The following is a 13,917-nucleotide window of genomic DNA, read 5'->3' as shown; positions in this document are numbered from 1 at the left end:
TACGGTATCTTAAATAAAATTCATGTGTTTGTGCTAGGAGCTCTCTCTCTCTCTCTCTCTCTCTCTCTCACTCTCTCTGTATATATGTACATTTACATAAGTATAGTATTATTGTTATCGTACACCCATGAAATCCAAACGTCTAGTTATTTCTGTTATGCAAATTAGGACAAATGGAGATGGACATGACACTGGTTAAGTGGATAGGAGGGTGGATGGATATCAAAAAATGGTACATGGAGGGGGAGAATCGAGGCGAAAACAGGCGACTAGTGGTGTGCCGCAAGGTTCAGTGCTGCGATCATTGCTATTTAATTTGTACATAAATGATATAAGAAATAATCTGAAAAGAAATATTCAGTGTTTGCTGATGATGGAAAATTAAGTTGAGTAATAGTTAATCAAAGTGATGTGTCAAGACGATTTAAATAGGTTGTCAGTATGAGAAAAGATGATGAGTATGGAGATATAAAGTTATGCATTTTGGGATAAAGAGATTACAAGCCGTGTATGACATTGATGGCACTGTAGTCGAGGAAGTTGATGCAACTAGAGATTTAGGGGTGACTGTAGACAGAGAGTTAAAGTTCATCATCATAATCAAATTCCTGCCATGTACCCACAAGGGGTGTACAGGATATGATAGTATTACATGCAAAATTTACATTATTACTAACTTCCCATCTGCAATTTTCCTCCAAATCAGTCTGTTACTTGTCACGACTCCAACATTATCAGATCTTATATTTCTATCGTCTAAGGCACTTTGTACCGTATCAATCCACCTATATCTTGGTCTTCCTCTGGGTCGTTTTGCTGCCAACCTGGAAGAGAACACTTGTTTTGCTAATCTTTCTTCGCCCATTCTGTTTAAGTGACCATACCACCTGAGATTAGCTCTGCTAACGCATTCCTGGATGCTGACAATGTCAAGTTGTTTCCTAATATCCTCGTTTTTAATATGATATTGCCATTGATGCCATTTGTTCACGCCTCTAATCTTTCTCAGGACTCTCATATCTGCAGTCTCTAGTCTTTGGTCAAGTATTTTACTTCTGACCTACCTCTCAGATCCATAAGTTAAAACTGGTTTGAACACTGTCTTGTATACAGCTAATTTAGTGTTCCGACTAATTTCTCTCTTATTCCATATGAATTTATTCAACTGACTTCCCACCATACCAGCTTTGCTGATTCTGTTGTCTATTTCTATATTTAATTTACTATCTTCACTAAAATTCGTGCCTAAGTAGCTGAAATGTTTTACAAGTTCCACGGGTTCCCCATTTACAACACAGTTGATATTTTCAATGTTCTGCCTATTTTCATTGTCTTTGTCTTTTTATTGCTGACCTTCATACCATATCTATTACAACAACTATTCAATTTAGTCAGAGAATCTTGCAGACTTGTAGCGGATTTATTTAGAAGTATAACATCATCCGCATAAAGCAAAGAGCTGACATTAACATCATCAATTTTGATATCATGTTTAATACCACTTTCCTTCATAATGTGATCCATATAGATAATGAATAACAGAGGGGATAATGTACATCCTTGTCTCACACCAGATTTAACATTAAACCATCTTCCTGTACTTCCTTCAATTCTAACTGCTGACTTACAACTCAAATAAAGACTAAGTATTGCTTGATATAATGCCCCATTGACACCATATAACTGCAGCATGTTGAATAGCTTCTCTCTTGGCACCTTGTCATATGCCTTTTCCAAATCGACAAAACGTAAATACAGATCTTTGTTATATTCCCATGCTTTCTCGACTATTTGTCGTAAAGTGAAGATCTGATCCTGACAGCCTCTATTTGGCCTGAATCCAGCTTGTTCTTCACCAAGCTTTTCTTCCACAATTCTTCTCAACCGTTTCTCAAGTATACTTGCATAGATCTTGCCAGGAACACTAAATAGGGATATACCTCTGTAATTCTCACATTCAGTTTTATTTCCCTTTTTATATATGGGTACTATGAGAGCTCTACTCCAATCATCGGGAATTCGTCTCCCTGTCCAGGCTTTCTGAACTATGCAGTGCAGCCACTGCAAGACTCTTATACCACCATACTTCAGCATTTCTGGTCGAACATCATCTACTCCTGCTGCCTTTCCACATTTCAAGCCTTTGATGGCTTTTTCTACTTCAAGTATGGATATGTATTCCTAACTGCATGCGTGGTCAGTGTTTTTTACCACTGAGCTGCCATCACTGCTTGTTTCATTTAGCAGTTTTTCAAAGTAATTACTCCATACTTCAAGGATATATTTTTCTCCCGTTTTCATGTCGCCTTTATCATCTCTAACTACTTTTACAGCACCCTTTCCTCCATTCCTAAGCTTCTTCAACAACCTCCAGAATATTTTGCCACATTCTTGATATTTATTTTCTATATTCTTGCAAAAGTCCTCCCATGACTTTTGTTTAGCTAGTTTTACACAGTGTTTAGCATTCTTGCATTTGTCTCTGTACTCTCTAAGAGCACAAGCTGACTTATTTGCCAGGAACTTTTGATATGCTTTCTTCTTTTCCTTCACTGCCTCTTTAACTTCCTGTGTCCACCGGGGAGTTCTGATTTTTTTTATCCTTGCAGACAACCTCACCACATGCCTCTCTGGCAGAATCAATCAATGTTTTCTTCAGAGTTTGCCACTGAATCTCCAAGGTTTGATTCCTGTTCTCAAACTCTTTCATTTTGTTTAGAGGACATATTGCTAAGTTGCTAAGATAGTTCTTAAGATTACTTTGTTAGTAAAGAACACATTAACAAGTAGATATAAGTAATTTCTATAGATAACTAACTGTCAATTTTTAGGGAAAGACAACGCATACTGTTATATTAATTAAAACCTTTAATTAATACTTCCTATATTTCGGTAATGTTAGATTAATATCTTCAGGGACCATAAAAATAATGATATGTGCACACAGGCACTAACATTGAACAAATATGGCTGAAGACAACTGAAGAAATCGGTCCTAGAGTTTTTTTTTTTTTTTTTTGCAGATAACTCCTAATATTCATAACCACTACCTTATTTATCTTCCTGACCATAGGAATGCATTCCTATAGTGCTTCCTGCTGATTATATCCCATGCACTGCTAAAATCTTTCCCCTGCAGTTTTTTTATGGCATGGGACGGCTGTATGTTGCCTCCGAAGCTTTTTATAATTGCCTAACCTGTAGTTCCGTATATACCACTTATTAAGAGTGAAATCCTAAGTCAGCCTCCCAAGTCAATACCGCATGATCACTCTCACCAATCGGAGGCAACGTGGATACATTACTTATGCAGAGATCTTCTGAACCTATAACCAGATCCAACACTCTCACGCCACGAGTCCCTTCAGTATGATGACAAGTTTCTTGGCTGCCATTGGCTCAATGCCCAAATACGTTAAGAGAAACTTGAGTTGAGATCTGAGATTAAAATAGATTGAACATTTAAAATTTAATTTTAATATTTAAAATTTCAGATAAATTCTTCTAGTGATACACTTTTCATGACTAAGTATTTTCTGCATAAAGATTATTGAATTTAGAAAAGATTTCATAAGACGAGTCAAGTAATCACTCACATACCACATCGCAGTAGCATGTGGATCACTCCCAAATGGTCCAAAATACCATTTAGTGATATTATCACGAAGTGGTTTTATTTTTCTATCATTCTTCCTTCAATATGACCATTAGTAATTTGCTTTTGTTCGACATACCCATCCTTAACGTCCTAGTTCGTACCGAAAGGCGAACGCACATTCATTTCTATTAAATGAATATTATTATCTTAGCATCACTCAAATCGCATGTATACGACTCGTCATTTCCTTTCACAACATGCGGGAATTATGGGAAGATAACGTATATTGAATAGATCCTCGGTATGTGGTCATCACTCACAATGAATGATTTGTCATATTTTTGTGAAGCTAATTCACATGATCTGTTTAATATACGCTTGCCATAACGTCATAAGCTATCATTCCACGCCTACTATATATATATATATATATTACAACTATAGCACTTAAATGTATTACAGCCAAAATTGTAAATATATATACTGCAAAATGTAATCTTATTCAACTACAACTGCAAATTACCAGCTAGAGTTACTATTATTAATTTTTTATACAAAAATATGTATGAACTTCATTATTATTATTAAAACAATACGTTTTGTAAATACATATTATATACTCATAAAAATTATTATGGTAAATTTTGTGGTCCCATTGCGGTAAGTTTTTGAACTTTTTTTTCCTCTCAAGTGTCGATTCATAAAGATGCCCAATGTATTCCTGCAAAGTTTCGCAGCATTTGGATTCACTGGATGGCGCTCCACGAGGCCTTAAACAGGGATACTTTAATTTCGATCACCTTGTATTCGATTGAGTCGGAATAGATCTACTCCCGAGAAAACAAGTTGCCTTCAATGATAGCCAGTGCAAATTGTCAAGTGATATTTCACTTTTCATACTATCGCATAAAAGAAAACCAGTATTTCATACTACGGTCTAATAAGAACACAATTAGGATTATTTATAATTTTATTACATTTCTTTATATAAGAATTTAAAACATACTTTTACAATTTATATTTTAAGATATTTATTAGAATATAAGAAAACATTTAGTGTATTATACTTGCATTCATATATTAGAAAAATTTAGAATTTTAAATACCACAAGAATAAATGATAATATTAAGAATTCTTCATAGGAGTTTGTACGTTTGGAATTTCTGATCCGATTGTCCATTTCTTCCGATGCTGTGGAAAGTGCGACAAGTGCCACTAGCTCATTTGTTTTTGTTTTTTTTTACAAGAAAAAAAAGCCAATATAAATATAGGAAACTTCACCTCTAAAATTCCATACGAATTTATTGCTATTATTGTAACTCTTTGATTATTATTGTCCATGATGTTCATATTTTGAAGTCACATTCTATTTCATAGGAGTCTGCTCAGCAAGGGTTGTGAAGCTGTTGCACATTAGCACAGTAGGTTTCCCGTTTTTTAAGGCTGTAATAAGGGTCTCAGGGTGGGTACTAAAAATTATTTGCTACATTCGCACACATCCATGGCCTAGCTGACTTGAGATCTGCACACTATCAGATGGGTTATCGTAATAGATTAAGTAATAGATTAAGTTTCTAAAGTTAACCTTAAAAAATGAACAGATTATTTGAAGGATACTCATAAGGAAAAGAAAGGGATTATTTTGAAAAAGAAAATATGAAAACATGATATCGAATTTTTTTAATATACATTTTCCAGACAGTTGTACCATCATTTTTTATTTTTTATTTTTATGTGGTATGGTCATCTAAACAGAATGGGCGAGGAAAGATTAGCAAAACAAGTGTTCTCTGCCAGGATGGCAGGAAAAGACCCAGAGGAAGACCAAGATATAGGTGGATTGAGACAGGAAAAAGTGCCTTAGACGACAGAAATATAAGATCTGATAATGTTGGAGTCTTGACAAGTAACAGACTGATTTGGATGAAAATTATAGATAGGAAGTTAGTAATGATGTAATGTTTTTCATGTAGTACTATCATATCCTGTACACCCCTTGTGGGTACATGGCAGGAATTTGATGATGATGATTTTCCAGACAGGCAGAGTGAGATTTTTTTGTCTTGCACATTTTTGGAAAACTTATCACGAGTTGAGGTGGCCGAGTGGTTAAAGCGATGGACTGCTAACGTGTTTGTTTACCCGCGTTGGTTCAAATCCCATTTTTATCAAAATTACTTTTCGTATTCTTTCCTTGTATTGCTTGAGGGGGAAAAGAAATGTCATCTCAATGTGACAAAAGATCAGGAAGTCGAAATGCGGCTTGCTCCCCAAAAATCATGAAGAAAATACCGAGGATTACTGTAATAATGATAATGACGCTGAGCAGTAAGAATGCGAAAATGTTTATTCGTCTGTGTAGTGCTTTAATCAGATAGCATAAAGAGTAATACGCAGAGAATTGGACTCAGGATTGCTCTAAGATTAGAATACATAATATTCATGTCATAAAAAAATGGCAAATTGTTATTGTTTTATTATTTTGGAATTCAGTAAAAATGGTATTCATATTGTGATCCATAATATATATTAAATATTATTTTTACACTTTTCAATTATAATATAAAAAATATAAATAAATTATAAAATACTTATCCTTTTCCCCATTTAAAATGGAAATCAGTGTATTTTTAGATATTTTATTATATTAAAAGCTGATTAAAATGATACTCTTTTCTTGCTTAAATCGCGCTTCGTATGTATAAGGCAAGAAATTAAGTTTATGAACATATTTTAAATTCTGAAGTCTTAAAAATTAGTTTCTATGCAATATAATTACAAAGTTTGTTTTTAATAAAAAAAAAAGTGAGATAATTCCCATTTTATTACGCGAAAGAAGTAGGCCTAGCTCTAAAAAACTTACTATAAATGCAAATACAATACTTCCGAAAAAAAAAAAAAAACGTTACTGGCTTGCTGGGTGAAGCATAAAATTCTTTTTATATTCTACTCTATCTGTGTCGAGAAGCTTGATGGGGGGGGGGGTGAGACTTATGCTCGCACTTTGTGAACTACGGAGTTAGCTCAGTTCTGCTGAAAGCTGGATTGCCTTGGGTCTTTTATGTTTGCAATAGTCATGTTCACTTAACTGGAAGATTGTCTGATTAGTGGGTTGGGATGAGAATGTGCCTTGCTGAAGAACTTTTCCGCATGGTCATGAAGGAGAGAATGGATGTCAAGGGTTCCAGTTTCTCTGTGGATCTTCGTGTTTCTGACGAACCATGGGTTGTCCAAGATCATCCGCAGGCATTTGTTTTGTATCCTCTGTAGTTTCCGGATGTTAGATTTGGATGTGTGACTCCATGCCGGGGATGCATATGTGATTACTGGTCGTATTACCATCTGATATAGTAGCAGCTTGATGCGTGTATCCAATTTGCTGTTGCGATTGATCAGGGGATAGAGTTGGGCTATGGTTCTGGATGTCTTTGTGCTATGAGCTTGATATGGCTGTTGAAATTTAGCTTTTTGTCTAGCTGTACTCCAAGGTATTTGGTATCTGTCTGCCATGGTATCTTTTTACCGAGGAGTTGAATATCATCTTGGATGAAGGCTTTGCGTCTGGTGAATAGTAGAGCTGAGCTTTTGACGGGGTTTACTTGTATCCTCTAGTCGGAGAACCATTTCTCTAGCTTTGTGATGGTATACTGGAGACGACTGATCGCCAGGTGTGGGCGGAGAGATCTTGTCACTATGGCTGTGTCGTCTTTTTTGTCTTTGGATTGTCTTAAGGCATGCTTGACCTGCTGGTGGACTTTATATATGTGGGTGATGTTTATATTGTCATATGATGGGCTGCATTGTTTTTCTAGGTTTTCTGCTATTGCTTCAACTTTTTCTTTATCAGTGTGCGCCATTCCATGAGCAGTTTGCATGGGGGGGGTCGTGTTTGGTGCGCAGGATCTTCAGAAATTTCCATATTGTGTGATCTTCTGAATTGAGTGATGACAGTTTATTGTACCAATCCTGATTCCTGTGGATTTGAAGTACTTTTCTGACTTGGTTGTTCAAGTTGTTCAGTGTTTTCTTGTCCTGTGGGGCTCTTGTGTTGTGGTATCTTTTCCTGGCTTTGTTTTTTGTTCTGATGAGATCCATAATGTTTTCTGGGAGTCGACTGGTTGGGTGGTTGGTTGTGGTTTTGGTGACTGCTTCTAGTGCTTTTTTAATTTGGTTTGTTAGATTGCTTACTGCTTCATCTATATCTTCTTTTTTGTGGATGATGGGAACAGGACCAATGTATTCTGGTAGGATTTTAGCTAGCCTATTCCCATGATATGAAGGTGTGCTGGAGGGCCAGTTGGTCATGCGTGCCAAGTTTGATCAGGATTGGGTTGTGTCAGATGATAGTTCATTGATCGTCTCTAGTTTGCATTGATAACTGATGTTTCTGAGGATAGCTATGTTAAGTACATCTGATCTGACAATACTTCCGAACTGCACAGGCACGTTATTAATTTTTATTGTATATAAATAAATTTTTGATGTATATATCTTTTTAAGATTTAAAGAAGTTTTATTTGAATATATGAAAAATAATTAAAGCAGAAAGTTTGTAGGTTATTCGAATATAAAAAATTCAGAAAATAACTTTTCTTACTCTTCGAGGTTTTTTTTTTTTTCAGTATTCATCACCTTCTATGTACGTTGGGACTCTCTTAGACTCAATGTTTGTCACAATTAATACTATTTTTAAATATATTCCATTTTTTCCTAATTTCTGAAGGATTGCCTTCTGCAATACCACCAGTCAACTTCTTAAACTTACATGAATCAAAACCTCGCGTTCCTATAATTCCTGGACCAGCTGTTCGTCGGATCTTGGCCTTTTCTGCAACCAATCCAGTCAAAAAAACATCTTCTATAAAAAAATAAGGTGTGTTAAAAGACATTTCGAAGAGGGACCGAACTGAATCGCCAGTGATGAAGTACATCGCTCCTTTAGCATAATTGGGGTAAATGGTTCGATTGTACTCCTCATAGGAGGCACCCCATCGAGACGCATTATTGCGAATTGGCCTTACCCCTATTAATATTTCACCCAGAATTGAATTTGTAACATTTGTTTTCTTCAAGGTTTCCATTAATCTTTCAACATTAATCAAGTTATCGTCATCTATCTTAGCAACGAACTGAACGTGCGGGCAGAAGTTGCTTACCCACTTCACCATGGCAACTGACTTCAAACTCAAATTCCTGTAGGTGTCAATGAAAGTAGATTGAACGATATCCTGAAATTTGTCGTTTTCGTCTGTGATTTGTTTTGCTACTGATTGGTTTTTAGTCGTTCCAAGTAAAAATATCAGTTTGGCTCCTTTGGATTTGGCGGAGCCACCCCAAGTGTCCCGAATAGCATTTCGTGCGTCGAAGTTTGAAGTAGCGCTAAAAACGACCATGATGAGTAAAAGATCTTTTCCTTCTTGGTCACACAAATCAAGATCGCTAATACTAAAGGTGTAGGGGTGTTCGTTGACCACTGGCGATGCTAAAGATGAGGTATTCTCTTGACCTGGATTATTGCTATATCTGAATGCTTCATGCTCTGTTGTATTTGCGATTGGTTTAACTATTGTCGAGTGATGTAATTCTGATCGGTGGTGAATTAGGGAGTGCTTGATGTCTGGTAATATCCATAGGGAATGAAGATCTGAATGGTACACACTTATTAATATGATGCACACCACGAACATAATGACCAGCAGAAGACGAATGACCCCATGACATGTTATCGAAGAACTCGCCCGATGAGACCTGAAAAAAAAAGGTTTTATTGAAGTGACAGTATCTTTGATATAACTTAAATAAGATTTCCAATGTAAATAAAAAAGAGTTTTTCATACATGGCACTTCGGTTATTATTATTATTATTATTATTATTTTGAATGGTTCTATCTATGGCCATGTGTACAGATATTTTCTTGTACTTGTCTGATATATTTCTGCACTTTTTCTCTTCGCTGTTTAGTACGGCACTACTTAACTTACTTAAAAATTGCTTGTCAAAGATATATGCGAACACAAAATGGCATTCAGCATATTCGCATGTGTTGGACCACAGTTTTAGCCCAAAAACACACGCCCGGAAATTAAGACAATTATGGCTATTATTATCGGTGATTCGCACGGTCTTTCACATCTCGGTCTGACAAAGAGAAATTGGAATAATAAGTTAATGATTTAATGTATCAAAAAGTCCCCGAGATCTAAATGTGTAATACGTACGAGCAAAAGGAAAAAATTATCGGATATAACAGTGTATTAGTGTTATATTAGCGGTATGTCTGTTAGCGTCATTCTTTCTCACAGAATGCAAATATCAACTAGACTCAAATATCAGCTACTACAATATTTATTCTAGCCAATCAAGAACAGACGTTACAGACTAATGCAATCAAAGCAAAAATTTGGAATATCCATAATAACAGCAAATGGAGATTATATGACCAGAAAAAACATCGATTCAGTACCTGAGAGACTGTATTGGAAAACGAAACAGCAAAAATTCTCTGGGACTTTAGAATACAAACTGATCGGCATTTGGAACACAATAGACCTGACATCACAATTATAACATAGACAAGTTTGAGTTATTGATATCGCTGCACGTAGTGATAACAACATTAACAACAAAGAACTGAAAAAAATGACTAAATATCGAGATCTGGAAATCGAAGTTGGCTGGCTGTGGTTTAAACACACACACCAAAGTCATCCCAATAGTTATCGGTGCACTTGGCGCAATTTCAAAACTATTTACAAGAACTAAACATCAACGAATTGGCCACATATGATCTATATCTATATGATCTATAATAATAATAATAATAATAATAATAATAATAATAATAATATTCTCAGATGCTTGCGTAGAATATGAATTGTTCCATATCATTATTGTTTAAATAATATTTTGTTTTGACTGTGTATCAATTATGTAAATAAATAAATAAAAATAAGGTAATATATGACATCGAGCCTCCGTACCTTTTTTTTTTTCACCCGAAAGAAAGGGGTTTCGTCCATCAGAACAGGCAAACCGGTCCTGTGAACACACATGGATTATAGTCATGAATACATCCCAGCTATATGCTGGTTCAGAGCCCGGATAAAATTGGGGGTGGGAGAAGAAATGGTGAACTATCCTGTGAAAATCTCACCAGGAACACTTTGGGGGAAATGCCTACAAAATCACCTACGGTCGGAAACGACTGAAAAGGGAAAACCAGGTAAAAGAACCATATGACACGCATGAATTATATTTCATCGTTCCTATAAATTTATAGTTATACTTGTCTGTTTATAATATAAGAATTTAGCAATTTAAGGAATTTTTATTCAATATAAAATTCAAATAACATAATAATATAATTTATATTTGTTTATAATAACACAGGCCAACCCCTCGTTATGAACCAAGTCGAATTTATTTCCATAAGATAGAGTGCGTTGTTAAATTTGCTAATTCGTTTCTGAAATAAATTATCTTAATATATAGATAACAAAATACATAACTCAATAATTAACTTATTCTAAAAAGTTATTGTAAATTTATATAAGTGAAGGAATTAAACGTTTTTCACTTTTTATTTCATCGTTCAACTCTGTTAATGCCTTTGTAGTGTAGAAAAAACAAAGCTTTGGTTTTATCGTATTCCAATCCAAATTGTTAAATTCTATTTCTTTGAAGCCGACGTTTTTTTTTTTTTTTAAATAGAAATAACCACAGAATGAACAGAGTTTGCATTGATAGTATAATCACATTATGTTTTTATTTGAATATTGTTGTAGCTGTTGGAGCGATTGAAATTCTAGTCCGTTACTCATCGCAGACGAAATTCAGGTATCGTCAAATGTCTGTAAGCGCAGGTTCTGTGTTTTCTTCAAATGAATTGAGATCACAGTTTGTTAGTCCGGGAAATGTTCATAAAGAACTGTTCGTTTCTTGAAGTTTGTAAGTAGAAGTTAGTCTGTAATCAGATTCGAAAGTGTTCTATCATATTATAAATCTTCAGCGTTTAAATAACTCTTCAAAACATCTCTTGAAATACAGTTGAAACATTTGTATTTCGAAATATTTCTTGAAATACTTTACGTGGCGTTTTTTAACTTAGTGTTAAAACTTCGTTCCAATATTTGTAGTAAATTATTGCTGCCACTTGAACATTCTACAAAACTTACCTGACCGTTGGCTCCATTATGAACATTATGAATCAATTGTGTACAAAATCAGCGATATGACTCAAATGAAAGCAATGCTTGTCTTTTGATAATTTTAATACTCGTGGTTTATATCAGTGGAACGAATAATCTTTCCTTGTTTTATAACCACGTTGCACGATAATGGTTTTGCTCAGAAAATTATAAAAAAAGGCAAGGAAGGATTATTCGTTCCACTGATATAAACCACGAGTATTAAAATTATCAAAAGACAAGCATTGCTTTCATTTGAGTCATATCGCTGATTTTGGAAACAGAAGTTTCTTATGTAATATAAGGAATAAAAGCCTCTACAACTGTAGCAGTCCAAACTTTTTTTGTGGTTTTCCTTTAAAATCCGTGTTCATAGTCCACCAATCAGCTGTCATTATTAAAAAAGAGCTTCTGAAATTCTCCTGTTTTGTTCCGTGTGTACAAGTTCTTCACAGTGCAACTGCCGAAAGGTAGAATTATTTTCATTTCCCTTTATACAAGGAGTTAGTGCTTGTTTAAAACATAACATACCGTCCTTCCAATATATGCGTTTCTTTATTACTGTTGAAATAGTTTTAATGCATTCCTGGTCTTCTCACCCTCATTATATACTTCTGGTTCAAATCCTAATACTCTACGTAGTTCACTTGAATTAATTCATATTCATAGCCTTTTTAAGTGAATTATGAATCTGCAAGCTGCGAACTCAAATCTAAATTTAGATGGCGGATTGTTTACTCGAGTCTTAAATGCCGTATTCTATTATTTTATTTTTTATGCCAACTGGCTTTATCAAAATGTTTAAAAGTATTATTTAGTTCATCAATTTTGTGCAGATTTATTCACATCGATATTGACTTGAATGCTGATTTCGAATTCTGTACAGGCATTGGCGTCTTGAATTCTATTAGAAATCCTCCAATTTTTCGTATAGTTTTCAATCTTAAACTATCAACCTCACTTATTTAATACTAATTTTTCATTATATAATAACTCGGTTCCTGAGTGAATGAATACAACATCTCTATTGGAGATTTGCCTCTTTTCTTTCAACAATATATTTCATACAGATAAAATACATTTCGTATACAAATTTTGGAGTGACCAATGCATCGTAATGGTCTTTTAGAGGTACTGAGATTTTAACAATTTCTTTCGGTGATCTATCTCTTTTCATTATCATGTAAGTCACATTCGTAAATTAGATTCAAGTATTGAACAGAATTGTGTTTAAGATCAAACTCAATGAGATTCGATCCAATACCTTCATCTAAATTAATAAAAACAAATTTTCTTGGTCTTTAGACTCTTGTCTAAAGACGAAGAAAATCTTCGTCTTCACGCACGCACGCACACAAAATATCTTCACGATCAGTCCCATCATTATCCACCTTAAAAGCTTAGTATTATATCTATTTTGGGAATTCGAGTGCGCAATCTTCTCAGTTAATCTTACATCTGTGGGATAAACTGGAGCGTTGAATTAGGTCAAGGGACATCCGCTTCACAACAGTGAGGCGTAAGCCCAGCACCCCTCATTACAGGATGAATGATCCAAACTTCCTATTGATGGCTATCGTACGCTTTTGGAAAGTATGCCCGGTAGGTGCTGCAGTCATTTCAGAGAAAGGAGGTCCTACATCTTATTAAGGTGGGCATCATGGCTGTTTGTTCCTCACATTATGGTGACGGTTGGCTTTTTTTCAAGCAGTGTATGTAGTGAAATGGTGAAGGGATTAAATTCGTCATTTAATGCTTTAAGAGATGAATCGATGTTAGAAATTTGGGCTTGTTCATGTCCCAGTTTTGTCACAAGTATTTTAACGTTAAATAAGTTTGTGGATGAGCTAATTTTTTTTATTCTAATTTTTACGTTCAAATCTGCAAGTTGCTTTTCTAATTTATCCCTGTTTTATTTTGGATATGATAATATTAATTATTTGTTGCATAATTTCATTCTTCATATTATATTCTCATGATTAATATTGTTACCCAAGTAATAATTATGTTAATCATTTTAACATAACTTTTAACTCATGCATTTTAACCATGAAAAGATTAACATGACTGAAGAGAAAGTAGACAGATGCACACGTAAAAGAGATAAAAATAAACTACTGATAAAGCAATT

At 34.7% G+C, this 13,917-nt stretch overlaps 1 protein-coding gene across 1 annotated transcript; it reads right to left on the bottom strand.

The window, feature by feature from the left end:
- Positions 1-7,345: 7,345 nt before the first annotated feature.
- Positions 7,346-10,430, bottom strand: LOC150101939 (beta-1,3-galactosyltransferase 5-like). The gene has a single exon (XM_090400415.1). The coding sequence runs from the start codon at positions 9,284-9,286 to the stop codon at positions 8,261-8,263; it is 1,026 nt and encodes a 341-aa protein (XP_090256541.1). The 5' UTR covers positions 9,287-10,430; the 3' UTR covers positions 7,346-8,260.
- Positions 10,431-13,917: the final 3,487 nt, after the last annotated feature.

This window comes from Typopeltis vanoorti, chromosome 11, assembly GCF_054136105.1.
Source record: "Typopeltis vanoorti isolate ZY-2024b chromosome 11, IOZ_Tvanoo_1.0, whole genome shotgun sequence".
NCBI classification, from domain to species: Eukaryota; Metazoa; Arthropoda; class Arachnida; order Uropygi; family Thelyphonidae; genus Typopeltis; species Typopeltis vanoorti.
The sequence above is the reverse complement of the archived record's forward strand: the minus strand, read 5'-3'. Positions and strand labels throughout refer to the sequence as shown.